The sequence below is a fragment of the Crocuta crocuta genome, unplaced genomic scaffold (genome assembly GCF_008692635.1).
Source record: "Crocuta crocuta isolate KB4526 unplaced genomic scaffold, BGI_CrCroc_1.0 scaffold348, whole genome shotgun sequence".
In the NCBI taxonomy this organism is placed as follows: domain Eukaryota; kingdom Metazoa; phylum Chordata; class Mammalia; order Carnivora; family Hyaenidae; genus Crocuta; species Crocuta crocuta.
This window is the reverse complement of record NW_027529573.1, coordinates 850,540-871,158: the sequence shown is the minus strand read 5'-3', so window position 1 is coordinate 871,158 and position 20,619 is coordinate 850,540. Positions and strand designations below refer to the sequence as shown.

Genomic DNA, 20,619 nt, shown 5'->3' with positions numbered 1-20,619 from the left:
GCCCCATCCAGCCTTTTTACCTGCTTTTCTGTAGAATAGCCCTTAGTGGTTCATAATTCCTCTGACATCCAGTTCTGCTCTGGCTGATTCATGAGCCTCATATTGTGGCTAGTTGGCCTAGACTACCTATGGGTAGTCTACTCACCTGATCATACTCTTTCTGGCTATTTTTTCCTTCAGTAAATTTAATCCTTTTATTTCTGTAATAACAGAAATGGTATTATTGTTGTTTATTAATTGGAAAAGTGACCATCATGAGTAAGATTGCTTCTGACTGAAGATTTGTTGACTACCACTTATGAGAGGGACCCTGTTCCAGTAGTGAACAGAATAGCCTCAGTCCTATCCTCAAAGTTTATTGTTTACTGGGCGAGACAGGCTGTGCAGGAGAAAAACAGTGACTAATTTATTTTTTTCTTTCCTTTTTTTTTAGTTAGTTAGTTTGTTTGTTTATTGAACAAGTCGGGGAGGGGCGGGAGGCAGAGAATCTGAAGCAGACTCTCTGCTGATAGCAGAGAGCCCATTGTGGAGCTCCAACACATGAACTGCAAGATCATGACTTGAGCTAAAGTCGGACACTTAACCAGCTGAGCCACCCAGGTGCCCCAAAACAGGAACTAATTTAGAATGCAGTGTCAGTACTGTGCTAAGTGTTCATGAGCATTATCCCATGACTTTGTCTCCCTTATAGCCAGCAGGGGGTTGTTGCAAGAAAGAAGAAGTGCAGGGATTGGGGCCCTCTTTCTAGTTGCAGAAAGTGAGACTCAGAGAGGTTTGGTACCCAAGGGCACACTACTGGCAAATGAAAGTACTGAGGTTTAACCCATAGTCCTCTGAGTCAAAGCCTGGCCTCTCATAGGCAGCATGCCTGCCGCCCCTCACTATCACCTGGGAAATTTTGCATTCCTAGTGAAAGTCCTTCCAACCTCTGCCATCTTCTCATCCTGACAACTCCCATGCTGCCTGCCCTGTGTGACTATCTCTCAGAACCGCACAAGGGGACCCTGTATCATCTCTAGATCACAGGAATCTTGTCTTGGCTCAGTTGTCCATCGAGGGACTATTTTTACTCTCTTAAAAGCTTATGTCCTTTGTTTCTTGATTCCTCAATTTCCCTCTTTCTTATGCACAATTCAACTAATATTTTTTTGAATACCTGCTGTGGGCATGGCGCTTTGTCAGATGCTACAGAAAATTTAAAGACAAACAAGGTTTGGGCCCTGGCCTCCTAGAACTTCCACTTTCCAGGGGTGTGAGACATGCACTTGTGGAGCCACATCCAGGGTAAAATTCAGGGTAAAAACTGCTGATGAGATCTGCTAGCTTTCTGGACCAGTGGCAATTTGATGGTGACCTTAAGTGATCTGTAGGATCTTGATGGTGGCCCAGGAAGACAAAGCAGAAAAAGCAATAGGAGCAAATGTTTAGAGAAGAAAATTACAACTGAAGCATGGTTTGGGGTACCTGGGTGGTTCAGTCATTTAAGCATCTGGGTCATGCTTTCAGCTCAGGTCATGATCTCATGGTTTGTGAGATTGAACCCCACATCAGGCTCTGTGCTGTCAGCGTAGAACCTGCTTGGGATATTCTCTCTCTCTCTCTCTCTCTACCTTTCCCTGGCTTTTGCTTGTTCCCTTTCTCTCTCTCTCTCTCAAAACAAATAATTAAACTTAAAAAAAAAAAAAAAGGACCAAAGGGGCGCCTGGGTGGCTCAGTCAGTTAAGTGTCCGACTTCGGCTCAGGTCATGATCTCACAGTTCATGGATTCGAGCCCCACATCGAGCCCCGCGTTCGAGGCCCTGCTGACGCTAGCTCAGAGCCGGGAACCTGTTTCGTATTCTGTGTCTCCCTCTGTCTCTGACCCTCCCCTGTTTATGCTGTCTCTATCTCAGATATAAATAAAAAACATAAAAAAAAAAAAAGACTAAATAAAGCATGGTCATAACAGTGTGGGAGTCATAGAAACTAAAGCTAGGTTGGCTGCCACACTGGGGGTGAGGACCTTCACTACCAAGGTGGCAGCTTGTGCTTAAATGGAGTGGAGTTCCATTTCAGTCCCAGAGTTGAGTCTTAGCCCATTAACATCTAATCCAGAGCTTTCCTTCTCCAAGGCTGAGGAATCAGGCTGTTCAGCTTTGAATCTGTCTTCTGGATGCTGTCAGCACTCTGGTCTCTAATCTGTTGCTGGCTGGTTTAGTAACAGAAAATTCTGCCAACTTCAGGACTTTTTTTTTTGTTGTTTTTAACCAAAAATAAGTCTTTTCCATGAAACTGGCCCTCAAAAGAGTTGCCTCTTTTGTTTCTCCTTTTCTGACTGTATATGGAAGAGAAGCAATTGCCTGTTAAAGGAATGATCCTCAACTAGATAGAGGAAATGATTTTCATCCGCTCTATTAGGTCTTGTGTCCCGAAACCGCCCTGAGGAGGAGGACCAGTACTGGCTGAGTATGGGCAGAACGTTCCACAAAGTGACGCTGAAGGATAAGATGATCACGGTGACGCGTTACCTTCCCAAGTGAGTCCTTGGAAATTTAAGGTTTTCACCTACGGTCCCAAATTGTGTCCACATACTAACTTGTATTTGTAATGCATACTGTACATGTAGTGAATTATCTGCGTGACACATAATTAAAACCAAGATAGGTTGAGTGGTTGGTTTCCCTTTTCTTGGAATTACTGCTTTGTTTTCTAGGATTATTTTATGGTTATAACTCACCTGCCTCTAAAAGAGATTTGATTCACCTTATGATGTTTAGCCTGATTCTTAGCAAACCAATTAAAAATAAAGAATGAGAGGATAAAAGAATGACAAAGTTTAAGAACTAAGAAATTTCCATTTCCAGTCTTTGGGATAAGTTAGTTACTGCACTTGAAGGTTGAAATGCCAAGGATAGTGCTAAGTATACAGAGATGGAAAGGTCCAGAGAATTGGAGGAGAGGGAATTCTCTTTTGGACTTCTGGATATGTCCTTTGTTTTTCAGGTACCCTTACGAATCTGCCCAGATCCACTACACCTACAGCCTCTGCCCTTCCCACTCGGACTCAGAGTTTGTCTCTTGTTGGGTGGAATTCTCCCATGAGCGGCTGGAGGAGTACAAGTGGAATTACTTAGATCAGTATATCTGTTCTGCTGGGTCTGAGGACTTCAGGTCAGAGAGTGTCCTTTGGCTTTCCATCTGACTACTTTGGGTGTACCTGAATTTTAACACATTATGTCCTTTTCTCTGATTAGAAGATGGTGTTTGTTTTAGAAAACATGGAAGAACAAAAGCACATCTGCATTGGGTTACAAAACAGTGATGAGGTGGGTGGTGGCGATGGTTGCACAGCATTGTGAATGCACTTAATGGCACAGAAGTGTACACTTCAGGATTGTTAAAGTGGCACTTTTGCTATGTATGTTTTACCACAGAACAACAACGACAGAAACTTCAGTGATGAAGTGTTCTTTGATGGAATGTCAGGGTAGATCATGTTCTTAACCTTTTTCTGACTGCCTGAGGTGTCTCCTATTTATTCTAAATTTTTATGTGTGATTTATAATTGTGATGATAAAAAGCCACAACCCCACCAGGCCTGGCTGCACAGAAGCATTCTGACATCTCTGGGATATAAAGTAAAAGCACCTTTTGTGGTCTGCCTCCAAAGGTTGTGTTTTAAATGAAGCTGTGAGATGCTGCATCAGATGAACACTTACTCAAGGGGAGCTTGCCCATCACATATACCAACTCTGAGGACAGGGTCAAGATGGGGCATTCATTAGGTGTGCTTTTATTATCTCTTTTTGTTCACTCCCACCCCCTTTTCCCCTTTGGCTCTCCACAGCTTAATTGAGTCTCTGAAGTTCTGGCGGACCCGCTTCCTGCTGCTGCCAGCCTGTGTCACTGCTACGAAGCGCATCACAGAGGGGGAAGCCCACTGCGACATCTATGGAGACAGGCCCCGGGCGGACGAGGAGGAGTGGCAGCTCTTGGATGGTTTTATCCGCTTCGTGGAGGGTTTGAACCGGATCCGTAGGCGGCATCGTTCAGATCGCATGATGCGGGTAGGGCTCTGTGGGCCCCTTGGGGGCTGTGCTTGGTCTCCTCCAATCTCAGTGGCCTCTCTCCGTCCAGTTTATTTACTCAACAGCTGTCCGGCATTTATCTTAAATCTGAAACAGTGTGTTCTTCTCCAGGGCAGGGTGAAGGAGGGAGGGATAGGGTATAGGCAGCCAGTGGGCAGTGTTCTGTGGCACGAGACCACCTCTGCCTACCTGAGGATACACAGCTCCTTCACACGCTCCCCAGGTGAGACCCTGTGTCAAGCCCAGCTGCTTCTGCTGGATTACAGAGTAAAAGTCACTCAAGAGGGTAGTGGCAGTGATACTTGCTTAACTCTCATATCACTTTTGGAATTTCTAGCACCTTGGGCATTCATTCAGCCACACACCACCCAGTGAGGACACTGAGGCTCATGGGGTTATGGGATATGTCTGCAGACACCCAACCAATACAAGGCAGATCTGGAATTCTGGGTGTGTGTGTGTGTGTGTGTGTGTGTGTGTATACAGATCTGTGAATTTTAACAGAGTATAGATTCATGTAACACTACAACTACAACTAGGATACAGAGTAGTTCTATCACTCCCAAAAAACTCCCTTGTGCTACCCTTTATAGTCACATTCTGCTTCCATCTATAATCCCTGGCAGCTACTTGGCCTTTTCCCCATCACTGTACTGTTGTCTTTTCAAAAGTCATATACACAGAATCATATCATGTGTAACCTTTTGAGAAGCTGCCTTCTTTCACTCAGGGTAATGCCTCTGGGATTCACCCAAGTTCATATAATTTGTGGCTTGTATCAGTAGTTCATTCCTTTTCAGTGTGAGTAGTGATGTTTCATCAGCTGTGTTTTTAAGTCCAAGTTCTGTGTTCTTCCTCCCACACTGGCTACCCTTTGTACACAGCATTGCTTATAATTAGAAACATTTCTGAAAGACCTTGCATGCTAGAACTTTGGTTTTGAAACCAGATGACTAGAGCTTGAACTCCAGCTTCAGTGGGATTTGGGATAAGTTACTTAACTTCTCTGGGAATCAGTTTCTTCTTCCGTGATTTAGGTAGAACATTACTTCCTGGAGGTGCGACAAGGGTAAAGTGATCTGTGGAACCCACCTCAAAGAGGCAGTTGGTTTTGAGTTGACAGGCATTTGAACCTTCAGTTGAAATGAAAAGTGGTTTTAAGCATTTACTGAATAACAAGAACCTGTGTCACTTGCCTCTGTTAATTGGATTCATAGAGCCTGAAGCACAACATATATGGCAGGCATGCTCTGGGCTGTGAGTGGCATCTGCTGAGGGAGCCCACTCAAGCTGATGGCCTTGTCTCCTCTTCTCTGCTTTAGAAAGGGACCACCATGAAAGGCTTACAGATGACTGGGCCCATTGCCACACATGCCCTTGAGTCGACCGGCCCTCCAGTTGGAAAGAAGGGAACCTCAGCTCTGTCTGCCCTGTTGGAGATGGAGGCCAGTCAGAAGTAAGTGCCTGCTTGGGGAGAGACTCGTTCCCACCCTGCGGGCTCTAAAGAATTTCAGTGTGTCCCACCTTGTGAGTGGAGGTGAAATATTGTTTCTATTTGCAAGGAGCCTGAAATTAAGAAAAAGACACATACATGAGAAGAAAGTTGGGTTAATACCTAGTAAGTATCAAATAACACGAACTATGCCAGAAATTTTAAATTTGCAATCTGGGACTTAATTTGAGCTGCTGATACATTTGGGTTTTGGCTCAATAAGTGGGGTTTCTTTGTTTCTTTGAGGTTTTTTTTTTTTAAATAGATTTTATATTTTAGAGCAGTTGTAGGTTCAAAGCAAACTTGAATGGAAGGAACAGAGATTTCTCATATACACCATGTCTCCACACCTGCACAATTTCCTCCATTGTCAACATCCCCTACCAGAGTGGGACATTTTTTATAATTGATAAATCTTCATTGACACATTATCACCCAGTATTTGTAATTTACATTACAGGTAATTTACATTACAATACACATTACATGTGTAACTTGGTGTTACACATTCTATGGGTTTAGACAAATTTGTAATGACATGTAGCCACCATTACAGAATAGTTCACTGTCCTAAAGATATAAAAATGTTTTTAAAATATCTGAGCCACATTTTTTAGTTTGAAGATTTCATATACAAATTTGGGTTTTATATGAATTTGTATGTGAGATGTTGTATAGTATACCCAATATGATGCATGATTATATTATTCATAAAACAGTATATTGCATATAATATAACATGGTATTGTATTATAGATAATAGATAAAATCCAGCCTTTCTAGAAATAGAAGAGCTTCAGTTATAGTACTGGGTCCACACGCATAGCCAGCCATGGGAGGACTGGGACTTTGGAATAGGCACATGCTCTCTGGTTTACCGGAGAACCAGCATACCCTCTAGTCTTGGATTTGTCTTGTACCTTCAGACATGTGACCTGGCTGGCTTCTCTAAGCATTTATGTGATCCCTTCATAAACAGTATGTGCTCCATTTCCCAGGATACTGGTGGGGCCACATCTTGCCTGAGAGGACAGTGACAGCGTCCCAGGAGGTGGGACTTGAGTTGGCCTTGCAGGAAAGAAAGCATCTCTATAGAGAGGCGAGGGGGACTTGGGCAAGAGGAGAAAACACCTCTGTGTGCAGGTGACCCCCACTCTGGGAGCCTTCCTTGCCCCCCCATCCTTCCACCCAACTCAGATTCTGTGCTTCCCAGCACCCCAGACCAACATCTATCAGAGCCCTTACTGGAACTCTACCAAGGTTTACTCACTTTTCCCCTGACTTGCCTGTACTCTGAGGGCAGAGGCACATAGTATGTACAATAGATAGTCAAAGAATGATGGAGGAAGGGGTGTTGAAAGTCCTCATACAGATGTTAGGGGAAGCTAGACCTTATCTGTCTGGCATGAGGGGCCATGTTGGGCCAAACAGAAACCTGCATACGTTAGGCTTTCTGAAAATAACACTGAGTGAGCTTGAGGCATAGTGGAGGTGCAGTTGGAAAGACAGGTGGGAAGTTGGATGCCAAGCTGTCCTTACACATTCTCATAGCAAAATGGATCCTTTGCAAGTTTTTTTTTTTTATTTTAATGGAAAATTTCAAACAGGTAAAGTAGACTAGTGTAATAAATCCCTGTTTCCTTATCATTGCAGCTTCGATGATTATCAACTCATGGCCAGTCTTACTTATATTCCACATGCTCTCACCTTCCTTTTTTTTTCTTTATTAAGTTTCAGGCATTGTATTTCTTCATCTATAATATTGCAGTATGTATCACTGAAAGCGAAGTACTCCTTTATTCAGTTTTAAGTTTATTCATTTATTCTGAGAGAGAGCATACGTGAGCAGGAGAGGGAGAGAGAGAGAGAAAGAATTCCAGGTAGTCTCTGTGCTGTCAGTGCAGAGTTGAGTACAGGGCTTGATCCCATGAACTGTGAGATCATGAGCTGTTGTCAAAATCAAGAGTCAGACACAACGGACTGAGCCACCCAGGTGCCCCAAGAAGTACTCCTTTATTTATTTATTTATTTATTTTTTTAAACATCACAAATAACATTTTTTATTTGTTGCCATTAAATGTCTGAATTTCAAACAGATTCTTGGACTGGTGGCTTATATCCATCAGCTCGTTCAACTTTAGCACCGGTCTCATCCCCAGTTGCTTTTCCAGAACTACTACCTTCACCATGAAGCTCCATGAGCTTTCCCAATTCAAAGTTGGGCTTCTTGAGCATTTTTACTTTTCTAACAAAGACATCATGGAGTGGATAAATAGACTGGCAAGCTTTTTCTATGTCTTTGCCAATGCTGTCTGGAATCAATTTATTGACCACTTCTTTCAAGTCATTTGTCTGCACCTCTCGGGTCATGATTTCCATCATCTTTTTCCGAATTTGGCGGACCTGCTGGTGCTGAGCATAAGAGGTCTTTCGAATCTGATTGTTGCGTTTTTTAGTAAAACCGACACAAAAAAGACGAAGCAAATACCCATCGGTAGTCTTGACATCAACATGAGCCTCAATCATGGTCTGCCATTTTTTGACCATGGAGCACATTTTGTCCCGGGTAAGATCCATGCCATGGAAATTAGTCAGGCAGTTTTTGCCTTGAACATCTTCAGTAATCAGCTTGAATTTCCTAAATGCAACTTCATCATTCTGCAGATCAGCAAGGCTTACTTCAAACACACGACCCTTGAGGCCATCAGATGCGATTTTGGTTCCTTGAGTTCTTGTGACTAGTGTTTTCCCGATATTTCTTATATTAAACATTGCCGGTGCTTTTACATCATACCAATCTTTCTTTGAAAATGGATCAACCACTTTCTTCTTGGCTCCCTTTTTGCCGCCTTTCGTAAGGCGCTTGTTCTTGCCAACCGCCATGGCGCTGCTCAGGAAGCCAAAAGGGCAAGAAGTACTCCTTTAAAAAAGAAAGTCCTGGGGCACCTGGCAGCTCAGTCAGTTAAGCATCTGACTTTGGCTGATTCATGAGTTCGAGTCCCATGTGGATATTCTGCTTGATATTCTTTCTCTCTGCCCCTTCCCCACTTGTGCTTTCTCTCTCTCTCTCTCTCTCTCTCAAATACATAAACTTAAACATTGAAAAAAAAAAAGATTAAAAGTCCTAATACTATAATTTACCTAAAAGTTTATAGTCATTCCTTAGTATCATGAAATATGCCATCAGTGTCTTTGCCAGAAGTGTTTTCAGAAATGAGCCCCTTGTATAGAAAAGCCTGGCGGGTGGGCTCCAAGAGGCAGAGACCCTTTCGCAGGAACTCACTAGTTAGTTAAGAGGCCACAGAGGCTGGAGAGAGGGTGATAACAGAAAAGAAGGGACATAGAATGAAAAGGGAGAGAATACAGGGGCAGATGAGGGGAGGAGAACAGAGGTACTTTGAGCTCATCACTAAGAGCACTGGGTCCTCTCCAGAAAATACCTTCATCTGACCAAGGGAAGACCCCAGAACTCAGCCCAGCAGGTTCTTCCTGTAACTAATCATAGATCTTTCCTGCTGGAAAAAAGAACAAGGAACATATGTTGCTGGGAGAGGTGTGAAGCTGGGGGTGGGGGAATCTTATTTTAATTTGTCAGTGAGTCATCCTTTAATATGCTCCAAGAAGCCTCTTTCTGCTCAGACTGGAAGAGGAAGGATACTTAGGGTGGTAGTGTCCCCCAGTGTGAAGGGAGAAACTCAGCTAATCCCACAAGCAGGAGTCAGGACAGAGAGACCAAAGACTTATTCTCTCTCCAGATGACTGCTCTTGGGTGACTTGCTATGTTTTCTCAATGCAGGAGGTAAAGCAGAGGGAGCCAGACCTTTATATAATGTTAGCTCATGCAGCATTTTTTATTTATATGGTTTGCTTTTGCTTTTGCTACACCAAGCAGATCCAGTTTTGTTTATTATGAAAAATAATGCTATAGCAATATGGAAAAGAATTTTTAAAACTTCACCTGTATTCCTGTCATCTTACTATAAACTGTCTATTTTTCTAGCTCTCTTCTGGTCTTTATCTAAAGTCATGTAGGGGCGCCTGGGTGGCTCAGTTGGTTAAGCATCCAACTTCGGCTCAGGTCATGAGCTCATGGTTTGTGGGTTCGAGCCCCGCGTCGGGCTCTGTGCTGACTGCCAGGTCAGAGCCTGGAGCCTGTTTCAAATTCTGTATCTCCCTCTCTCTCTGACCCTCCCCTGCTCACACTGTCTCTCTCTCTCTCTCTCAGAAATAAATAAAACATTAAAAAAAAATAAAGTCATGTATATTAAATCAAGCTCTTGTAGAAGATAGAGGCCCCAGAAGTCTCAGCCTTCTGCTGATTGTCAGCATGGCTGGGACCAGTCTGGGCAGCTGGTGCTGAAGATAACTCAGTGACGACCAAGTCAGAGCAGAGATCACCAAAAGGGAATTGTCACTGCTTCTGTGGAGGCTTGGCTGACAACCCAATCCTGGCAGGAGGCAGTATGCCTCCATGTTTGTTTTCACATATACATGTATATAGTATAATTCATCTTTTGCTGGCAGGTCCCCTCCTTCCAACCAAGGAGCCTCCAAGGTCAAGGGTTTCAGACTCACCTTCGAAACTCTGATTCCTGGTCCACAGGTCAGCACATGAAAGGCAGCTCACTAAATGGGGATTGTCACGTGCATCTGAGGGGACAGTGGAAGGTCCCCAGGTCTTCCTCTCCCTGTAGCTTTGAGGAAGAGAATGTCACAGTATGCCTTTGTGGATGAGGCTCAAAGGAAAACACATTTTGATATGGTAGAGACATTGTTGTGTAGGGACATGGAAAAGAATTGAGCATTTGTTCTGCTTTTCCTATATGAATTACACCTCAGAGTAACTAATTGGTGTAGGGAAGTTTGTCTGTTTTCAGTATTGCAACTAATAGGTACAGAAGGAATGATAGATTATTACCATGTGTGATCTTTAATGAACTTCTGGATCTAACAGAGATCACCAGTGGCCACTAATATCACCAGAGAGAGACCGCCAGACATTAGAGGCCTCCAGACAGATATACATAATGCCACTTAAGAAGAGTTCTTGTCCAAAATTGAACCTGAATCTGCCCAAGCCAGTAGATATAACTTCCAGTTCTCAGGAAGTACAGGGCACATAAGACCACAATAAACAATAAAGGGATAAAAATCAGCACATCCAGACTGTAAATTTACAGGACAAATGAGCTACTCTCTTCAATAAATACTTTTAAAAATAAAGAGCAATGAAGAGGAATTTATGGCTGAAAAAAGAGTTAAGAGACAACTTATTGCAACATGGGGACCTTAATTGAATTCTGTTTTGAACAAACAAACTGTACAAATAATTTTTGGGAGATAGTTGGGGAAATATTTGATATTAGAAAATTTTTAAAAATTTAAGTGTGTTGAAATTGTAGTTATATTTTTTCAGTTCTTTTCTTTTAGTGATAGAATAGATATTGAGTTCTTCTGGGTGAAATATATGTGTTTCACTTCAAAATAATTGGGGTGTGTAGGTAAGGAGTGTAGATGAAACATGATTGGCTCTAAAATTTTGGGACTGGGGTATGTAGGTATTTATTATCCTTTTTACTTTTGTATATATTTGAAATCTTAATTAAAAAAAAGAGTATAACAGGTAACCATGGAAACTGATTTTTAATCTCTGGTTTGAGATTACTTGACAATCTGTAATAAACATGTCAGAATTTAGGAGTGGGGAAGTGTCACAGACTGAGATCTCAGGGAGGCAGGCTGAGATGGAGTTTAACATGCAGGATGTTTATTAAGGAGAGGCCTTAGGCTCATCATCTGTGGTAGGGAGGAGGCAGCAGGAATGAATAGAGGGAGCAGCTCAGGTGCAGTACAGGCCCAGTGACAGCCTTGGGTCACCTCACTCAAGCTCTAGAGCTAGAACAGCCTTTGGAGTTGATCCCATTTGGACCAATATGTCCAGATCTGTACAGCCCCTTGTTGATCCTTCATTGTCTGTGGGCAGCTGGGGGCCGGGAGGAGCTTGAACAAGGCTGCTTTTCTAGCTGGGGCTGTCCCCAAAGGGGCTGACAGCTGAGTAAGCTGGACAACATGCCCCACTACTGTGCCAGCAAGGCCACAGCAGAGGGATCTGGGCAGTGCCTTGCAGCATACACCACAAGAAGTATATGTTACAAGAGTGATGAAGATTTAAGACTATAATGTGAATCTCCTGAAATCTACCAAATAAAAATTCAGTGATATGTTGAAGTAGTTTGGGGGAGCATTTAAGTTATGACAGCTTAGGGGCGCCTGGGTGGCTTAGCGGTTAAGCGTCGGACTTTCGCTTAGGTCATGATCTCGCGGTTTGTGGGTTTGAGCCCCGCGTCGGGCTCTGTGCTGACTGCCAGCTCAGAGCCTGGAGCCTATTTCAGAGTCTGTATCTCCCTCTCTCTCTGACCCTCCCCTGCTCACGCTGTCTCTCTGTCTCTCCTAGAAATAAATAAAAATACTTTAAAAAAAAAAAAGTTATGACAGCTTATAATTATTTTTAGTACAGGTAAAAGGAAAATGAATGTGGAAATATGATTTTATGTACATCAGAATCAAGATGGAATAAGATGTCATAAGAAAACCATCATTATCTTGTGTTTTGAGAGTGTCTGTTAGATTTATGTGATTGGGGGTTGGGGGGGGCGGAGCAGGGATATAAGTTCATGTATTTGAAACATTAACATATAAACCTTCAAAACGTATGGGGAGTCAACACATTTCCCCATATAGTTTATGCCGCATGTTAATGCAGCCCTAATTTTCAGGATGTGCTTTTGCTGGTATATTTAAAAAAACAGAGAACAAGTCTTCCCAGAGGGTTAAAAACTTGGTGTTTGTGGATAGAGCCACTCAAACCATGTCACATGACCTCTCAAAGTAATATGTAATCACTGTAAGCACTGCCACAGTGCTTTTTAGCAAACTATAGAAATGATCCCTGAAAGTATAGTCTTGCCACAGTGCTTTTTAAATGGGGCTCTTTTCTTATTTACCTGGGAGGACTGTCGATTGCTCAGGACAGTGAATGCAGTGAAGGGTATTGTGTTGGGCCTGAAGGAGAAATAAAGCAGAAGTGTGTGTGTGTGTGTGTGTGTGTGTGTGTGTGTGTGTGTGTGTGTGTGTGTGTGTGTGTGTGTGTGTGTGTTTCGGGGAGGGAGGGAGATCGCCTGGTGGGAGAGGGTGGTCTTAGGGCCTATGATCTGGGTAGCTCCAGAGTGGCAGTGACCAGGATGCCACAGTTGCAGACTGTGAGCTGGCCTCCTGACCAGGACCTCTGGATTCTCTCCGGAGGCCAGCTCNGTATGTTTCCGAGGTGACAACAGTAGTATCTTCATTTCATCTTGACTAACACATGGGCCCTTCACCAGGGGGCTCCCAACAAGCCACAGACATGTGTTTTTCCATCTTTTAGGTGCCTGGGAGAACAGCAGGCAGCTGTGCATGGTGGCAAGAGCTCCTCCCAGCCAGCCGAGAGCAGCAGCGTTGCCATGACTCCCACCTACGTGGACAGCCCACGAAAGGTAAAGGGAGCTACTCCAGCAGGGAGCTGCCTCATGCTCTCAGGGGCCCGACATGGAGAGGAAAACGAATAGCCGTTCAAATCCAGGGTTGAATATGCTGAGGATTTGGATGAATTCTACCCTGAACCCTTTTAAGCATTACTATTTCTAAAGAAGCAGTCTCTGCTCACAATTGTAAGGAAGTTAACTGCTAGATAAATGCAGATACAACACAGTCAAGCTAAACTATATTGGTCAAGTCCCAAAATCTGGCTGGAGCTGTGAAATTGGCCATCTGGTTTTTCTTCAGCCACATCTTTGGCTCTCCCAGATGGGAGGGAGAAAGCTCCCAGGGCAGCTTCCATGAGAGCTCACTCTTTGATAAAGAAATTCCCATCAGTTAGATTCCTGAGAAGTACAGTCAAATGGAAGCATCCTGGCCAGATGGGGGAATCAAAACCTGAGGCTTTGGGCCTCTGTACCAAATAACAAGTCCAGTAGAGGGGCCAAATACTCCATAGATCAGGCTTTTTGTATCTTTTAAGATGAATAAACTTGGCTTTGTCTACTCATTCTGGGAAATTCAGAATGTGAGATCATTCTGGTATGGGAGGGTGAGCTAACTGCATTCTCTTACCTGGTCTCTTTCACTAGGAAATGAAGGAGATTCAATACACGTATTTCATTTTTCAAAATTGTGGCCAACTTGTACATCTATCTATGTATTGTTTATTTTACTTCCATATCGTGAAAATTTTTAGTCATTAAATATTTTTTAAAAATATTATTTGTCAAAAAATACATGATATTTCACCATATGGATAGACCTTCACTTATAATTTACTTTTTAATTAAAAATGTAGATAGTTTCTGATTTTTAAAAAGAATTTTTGGTAATTATTCCATAAGTTTTTACAGTGATTCTGCACTATATCACAATTATAAATAATACTGCAAACAACATCCTTACACATAATTATCTGACCACATCTCTTATATAAATGAGTAGATAAATGAGTAGAATTAGACTACCAGGATAGAGGGATTAAAATCTAAGAAAGTATCAGTTGAGGCTATAAGCAGCTCATATATTTTATAGACCAGCAGTTGGGAAACCTAAATAAATATTTCAGGCTTTGTGAGCCAAGAGGCAAGATCAAGGCCATTATGTAGGTACTTCTATATCCATTTAAAATTTTAAAAACTGATCTTAGCTCACAGACTATAATAAACCAGTAGCTGATTTGGCTTGCAGCCTGTATTTCACTCACCCAGCTCTAGGAAATGACTTTATGTACAGTCCCAAGAATAGTCTCTGCATAAGGAACGATCTATTGGTCAAGGAAGAATCTTTTCACATGTATGTAAATCTCAGCAGCATTAGCAGCTCTACTTCTGTATGTTCTAGCAGAGAAGGGACACAGATGGAACAGTGAGAATGCATAAGCATCTTGGGCTCTGCCCTCTAGCTGTTACCCCTACTTATTACCATCTTTGAGGGTTAAAACCAGTACCTAGGGCTGGACTGAGAAGTAGAGAAATTATAGAATCACAAGCATTAAGGTTAAAATGCACTAATGGCCAAATACTGAACTGAATATTGTTGCCATTTAGAACATTCTTCTGATTTTCCAACTGAACACTAAAATCCAGATGGATCCAGTTATCATTTGTCACAGATGTAGATCCTCCAGTAGTCAAAGAGAAATGTAGATGTTATGAGATAGGCAAAGGGAAGACCTCTGGGTGACATACTTAGAAATGCCAACAGTGTCCCCAGTCAATGCATCTTGTGTTAGGATGTGAAGAGAGGTCCCTGAGATCATATCTCCACAGCCACACATTTCCATGGTTTGTTATTTGAGTTCACTGTGGTTGATGGGAAATGGCAGCAGTATTGATAAAATGGACACCCACATATTTCAGTGATTCTATGTTGAGAATTGAAGAAAATTTGTAAGAAAGCAGACTTTCAGATTTATCAAGTGCCATTTCTGAATTTCAGTGGTAATGTATAAAAAATAGTATTTTGAAGGGATAAGAGGATACTTCTTGAATTTAAGAAAGATGAAAGGAGGGGGTCTTTGGGAAAGTCCTCTTTGTTTTTATTTCAAATACATGGCAGCTTGCACCCCACAAGAATAGATTCGGAGGAGAAGACAGCTTCAGAACTCTCCCACCTCCCCACCCTCACCCCCATCCCATGATGCATATGTTTCTAACACTATATATGTCTCAGCTTCTTGGTTATTTTGTTATCCAACCAGTAGAGGAGAAGGTATTGCTGCTTCTGGATCCCCTATTCGCTTAGAAAATTAAGCACAACTTTTCCTGCATTGAATCCTCTTTTTCCATCTGGCTGCCATGTTTATTAACAGGCAGAATTGAAAGCCTCAAGCCTCTATCTCTCCCGGAGGGCTGCTGGTCGCTCAGCCAGGTGGGAGGCCAGGAAGCAACCTCTAACGTCTTTCCCCGCCGCCGAGTGGCTCTATGGCCTTTTCCTCTCCCTTGACATAGATTTGAAGGACGTTCAGAGCTATGTGAGAGGGTGCAGGCATCCAAGCTAGGCTCTGATGAGACCCGAGGGAGCTTGGACACACCTTCTATCTTTGTGCTTGCTCCCACACAGGTGGGATATTCTGCCCAAGAAGGTGTGGATTCCTGCTTATGCTTTGCATTTGGATATGGTCTTTCTGGGTGGATCTCTCTCTCTTTCTCTGTCTCTCGCCCTTTTTTTTTTCCTTCTTCCCCCTCATATGCCCTTGTTTCTCTCCTTCCCTCCTTGTTTTTATTTTTATTTTTTTCTTTCATACCCTCTCCTTCCCCTGATGGTTCACCACGGGTCCACATTCGTTCCTTCGCTCCCTTGCATTTGCTGCTGCCGCTGCTGCTTCCTCCTCCTCTGACTTCAGGACGGGGCCTTCTTTATGGAGTTTGTCCGCAGCCCACGCACAGCGTCGTCCACCTTCTACCCACAGGTCAGTCAAACTCCAAGGGCTCTGCAGCCCATGCATGCCTACCCATCAGCAGAAGCCTTCTGCTCAGCTCTGAACAGGTGGAATTGGGCTGAAATTGGGCTGAGTTGGAAGGGCAGCTGAAATTGAATTCAGTCTCAAAAGTGTCATTCCCTTCCATGGGGTTGGCCGCTGCACAAGCGGATGGAAATGATTAATGTCGGAGAACAGATGATCGCATCAGCATTGATGCACGGGTTTCCCGTCTCTGCCTGTCTGTTTCACGAGGTTGCCACTGATTATCTGCCACAGCAGCAGCATCTTCCTTTTTTGGTGTTTTGTCCATAAAACATGAAATATGCTTTCTTAAGGACTGAACACTTACTTTTTTCCTGTCAGTACAACCTGATAAATTCATTAACAGTGTGGCAGGAAGTGGTGAAAAGCAGAGCAAGCATTTATTAACAGGCATATGCTTTGTCATAGGCTAATCATGGGCAACCCTGTGCAGTTCACCTCACCTCTGGACTTCCTTTAACTCATTTGTCAAATAAATGGTTTGGACCAGACCTCCACAGGCCTTCCAAGCATAAACATTCTTCAGTTGCTCCTTGCCAAACACATAGTATTCTCTCATCTCATCCTTACTACGTGGCCTGTGAGTTTATTTATCCCAAACTGACACAAAGAGAAATTGGAGGACAAAGAAGTGCTTTACCTAGTACAGAGTAGAGCTGAGATTTAAATCCAAGACCAACAGGCTTGATTTGTGACCTCTCCTTTGAGTAATTACTGTTCCGACAGGTCCTAGGGGGAGAAAAACTGGGCTCCCTGCCCTTTATTGAGGCCCATAAGTATATGAAATTGATTTAGTTACAGAGATATGAAAGAGTTGAGAGGGTCAGACAGACTAAGGAGAACAGGACTTGAGAGGTTCAAGGGCAAAAGTTAAGGAATCCCTGTGTTGTGGAAGTCAGAAAATCAACATTGAATACTCACTCTGCCAGCTGCTGTGCAAAGGGCTTTGCAGACATAGTCTTCACAACAGTCTGTGAGGTGCAAGTATTATCACCCCATTTTCCAGATGAAGAAACTGAGGCTTAAATATATTCCCTGATCAAAGGCACACAAGTCATGAGTGGCTGAGCCCCTGCACCATGTAGCATAGTGTGCTTGGAGGGAAAGGGGGTAGTTAGCATTGGAGTCTTCCCTTGCATAAGAGGTCACATGGTGCTGTGCCTGTCTGTGCAGGTCTTCAGAGGTCTGTGCTTGCCTTTTCCCAGTGAGCTGCGTGACCCTGGGCAAATCCCTGTCAGGATCTCTGAGTTCTAATCCAAGAATCTCTGATCTCCAAGTGTGAGAAACACACTGCATTTTTGGTTTAGAACAAACTCGGGGTGGGCTTTTTAACGTTTTACTTTCTAACGAGAGACCCTCTTGTGAAAAATTTTGGACTTAGATTAGAAGTTAGCATAAGAAAAATCAGCAGAGCCAGAAGAGAATTGTTTTATAAGTCCTATAATAATGTAACAGTCCACACAGCTTCACATGGTGGAATTCCAGGTGGAACAAGAGTGGACAAGTTACCACTATGAGCTGTTAGGAGAGGCACACAAATAGTTTATATTACCCACCAGGTGTGTTGTTAAGCTTACATATAAATCAAAAAATTGTCTCTACTCATATATAGTAAGGGCTTTGCATATACTTACACAAAATGAAATTGTGCTTTGTTTATTGTGTTTGTTTTATTATTATTGTGTTAAAATATACATAACATGAAATTTGTGGTGTTTGTTTTCTAACGTGCTATGTGGGGAGTGGAGAAGGGCCAGTAGAGTCAGATGGCTCTTTTAAGATTTTGTCTTCAGCACTGTACCAGGGAGATGCTTTAGGTATATTAATTAACCCCCGAACCTCAGTTTCCCTCATTTGAAGGAAATATAAATACCTTCCTTGTAGGATAGTTTTGAGGATTAGAAAGAATATCTGTTTCTCAACAGACTTCAAGGGAATGAAATCCCATAGAGCACATTTCTGAGTACCGTGCAATTAAGTTACAGGTCAAGGACAACTGAGTAACTAGAAAAGCCCTACATATTTGGAAACTAAGTAACACTTGTAGTAATGCATGAGACAGCAATAATATTGCATGTTGCATGGGATGTGGTGGCTGGATACAAGCTAGGATTAGGATAGGATTCCTAGCATGCAGGTTTCAGTGTCCATCACTGAAACAGACATCTGTTTTTAGTGCCTACTCCATGAATTCCCCCAGCCTCTGCTTCCCACCCTAATTCCAGGACCAGGAAGCACAAAGAGTGGGTCATGAGCTCTTTTAGTAGATGGGGCTGCATGTTAAAAGACTGTCAGGGTGTAGGCTCTAGCGTCAGACTAGTTGTGAGCCTTTCCGGCAGCTGCACAAACCTCCCTGAACCTCAGGTTTCTCATCTGTAGAATGGGAGTAGTAACGGTGTTCTCCTTGTAAGATTGCTATGAAAAGGACCTGAGATGAAGCATATTTGTAGTTAGCCAGACCTGGCATGTAGTCAGTTCCCCATACACGTACCTGTGTATGGGAGAGGGGAGGGAAGACAGGGGCCCAGGTATACAGTTAGTGAACCAGCTTGATTGGTCCAGTCAGCTGTTTTCCCTGAGAGAGAGAGAGAGAGAGAGAGAGAAAATGCACTGGGCCTGGGTTACCTCTCCTATCCCTTTGATCTCTCAAATTCTGGGATGACCCTGTTGGACCTTGCAAAGTAAGTCCTTTAGCTCTAAAGGTAATGCCTATGATTTTTGCCCACTGACGACAGCTCTCTGCTGAGAAGGGGTTCCTCTTGGCCAAGTGGAAGAGCAGCATCACCTCTAACTCCAACTCTGGTCAGGGAAGGAAGTGCCTATAAAATTAAAACAGCAGTGTACAGAGGGCTGCAGGGAACAGGCATGCACCGGCCTTGGAAAATGATAATGAACGGGCACTCTGCCTGATAACTGGAACAGAGCTACACAGTTCTCTTCTCCATGTCCTGCTCTCTGGAAATCGATTTTTATAATCACAGACTTATAGAAGAATTTTGGAGGGCAAAAGAAGCCCTTGGTTAATGAAAATTTCCTCAGAAGTCAGCCTCATGATATCTTTAGTCTGCAGTTTGGAACCTGAAGGAGTATCATGGTCAAGGAGGACAGGCTTTTGCCACCTGAGGCCTGAGCCAGTGTTAGGGTCTCTTCCCTCCCCCACCCCCTGATCCCCAGGCAGTTATTCTCACAGAAAGGCATGGCTCTCAGCAGCTCAGCCCAGCATGGAGTCACTTGTCAGTTCCATCACCATCACCCAGCCCCTGTCCCTGTGACCATTTCCCACCTTGGTCCTGAGGCAGCCTCCAGTGTGGTCTCCTTGCTTCCATCCTGGCCCTCTTCAGTCTGTTCCCCAGCCTGTACCCAGGGTTTACCTTTCCAAGATGTACTAGCTGGGGCTGCTGTAACAAAACACCATAGACTGGGAGGCTTAAGCAGCACATTGACTTCTCACAGTTCTGGAGGCTGAAAAGTCCAAGATCAAGGTGCTGGCACATTCGGTTCCTGGTAAGAGCCCTCTTCTGGCTTGTAGCTGGCCACCTTCCCGTTTGTTCTCAGGTGGCAGACAGAGAGAAAGAGCTGTGGTCTCCCTTCTTATAAGGACATTAATCCCATCATGGTCTTACCCTCATGGCCTCATCTAAACCTAGTCGGTTCCCAGAGTCTCCCATCTGCAGATACAATCACATTGGAGGTGAGGCCTTCAACATATGAATTTTGGGAACACACATTCAGTTCACAGCACATGGCTTTCTTTAGGGTAAAAGCCAAAATCCTTATGATGGCCTGGAAGGTCCCGCATGACCAAGTCCCTCCCTTCCTTTCCAGCCTCATCTTCTAATATCCTCTTTCTCACTCTTGGACTCTAGTGACACGAGCCTTTCTCTTGACTACTATAGGCACCAGGTTTCCTGCCACAGTGCCTTGGCACATACTGTTCCCTCTGGGCCTGGTTAACTCCTAATCATCTAGTCAAATCCCACATCTTAGATTCACGTAGTGCCCCTCCTTTCAGCTCTTCTCCCAGTTCTACTTTTATGTTTGTATGACTGGGATTTGATTAGTGCCCAACTTCATGAGACTGTAAACTCCCACAAAGGCAGCGGCCATGTCTGTGTTACTCACTGTTGATTCTTTAGCACCTAGCCTGGCACTTGGGAAGGGCTCAGCAAATACCACTTCAGACATACTGATGGTGGAGATAGACATAAAAATGTTTATTTGAACAATGGAACCCTTTCTTTCCCAATGGATAATTTACACCAAACTCTGAACTATAAGCCAACAAACATGAAACCATTCTGGCTTAAGTATGTGGGGGATTGGAGAAGGCTCCCACCCCCAAGCAGTTGCAACCTGTGATGGCAACAGAGATGCTACCACAAGCCCCTAGACTTTTGCAGAATGCACTTTGAAGCTTTTAGGACAGTAGCTTTCGGCATGCTGGTGGGAACTCTGGGAAGGCAGAGTCAGTGTGACTAAAAGTGGACTTTTCTCCCTTTGATCTGTTTTTTCCCCCG

The 20,619-nt window shown here is 43.5% G+C and overlaps 1 protein-coding gene, 1 long non-coding RNA gene and 1 pseudogene across 7 annotated transcripts in view; 1 reads left to right on the top strand and 2 right to left on the bottom strand.

Annotated features, from left to right (window-relative positions):
* DEPDC5 (DEP domain containing 5, GATOR1 subcomplex subunit) overlaps positions 1–20,619 on the top strand; it is a 134,885-nt gene that overhangs the window by 85,525 nt on the left and 28,741 nt on the right. For 4 of the 6 annotated variants that reach the window (XM_077761539.1, XM_077761538.1, XM_077761543.1 and 1 more), the window contains 6 exons: positions 2,398–2,515; positions 2,983–3,150; positions 3,827–4,046; positions 5,390–5,523; positions 12,983–13,091; positions 15,983–16,048. In XM_077761539.1, the coding sequence (XP_077617665.1) occupies positions 2,398–2,515; positions 2,983–3,150; positions 3,827–4,046; positions 5,390–5,523; positions 12,983–13,091; positions 15,983–16,048 (815 nt within the window). The remainder of the gene's footprint in view (positions 1–2,397; positions 2,516–2,982; positions 3,151–3,826; positions 4,047–5,389; positions 5,524–12,982; positions 13,092–15,982; positions 16,049–20,619) is intronic. The other 2 variants (XM_077761542.1, XM_077761541.1) reach the window with 1 other exon arrangement.
* LOC144229504 (uncharacterized) lies at positions 5,553–17,122 on the bottom strand. The gene is made up of 3 exons (XR_013334511.1): positions 17,024–17,122; positions 10,135–10,253; positions 5,553–5,633 (listed from the first exon to the last, which is right to left on the bottom strand). It is a non-coding gene; the product is annotated as an uncharacterized LOC144229504 (long non-coding RNA).
* LOC144229467 (small ribosomal subunit protein eS1 pseudogene) lies at positions 7,604–8,462 on the bottom strand (annotated as a pseudogene).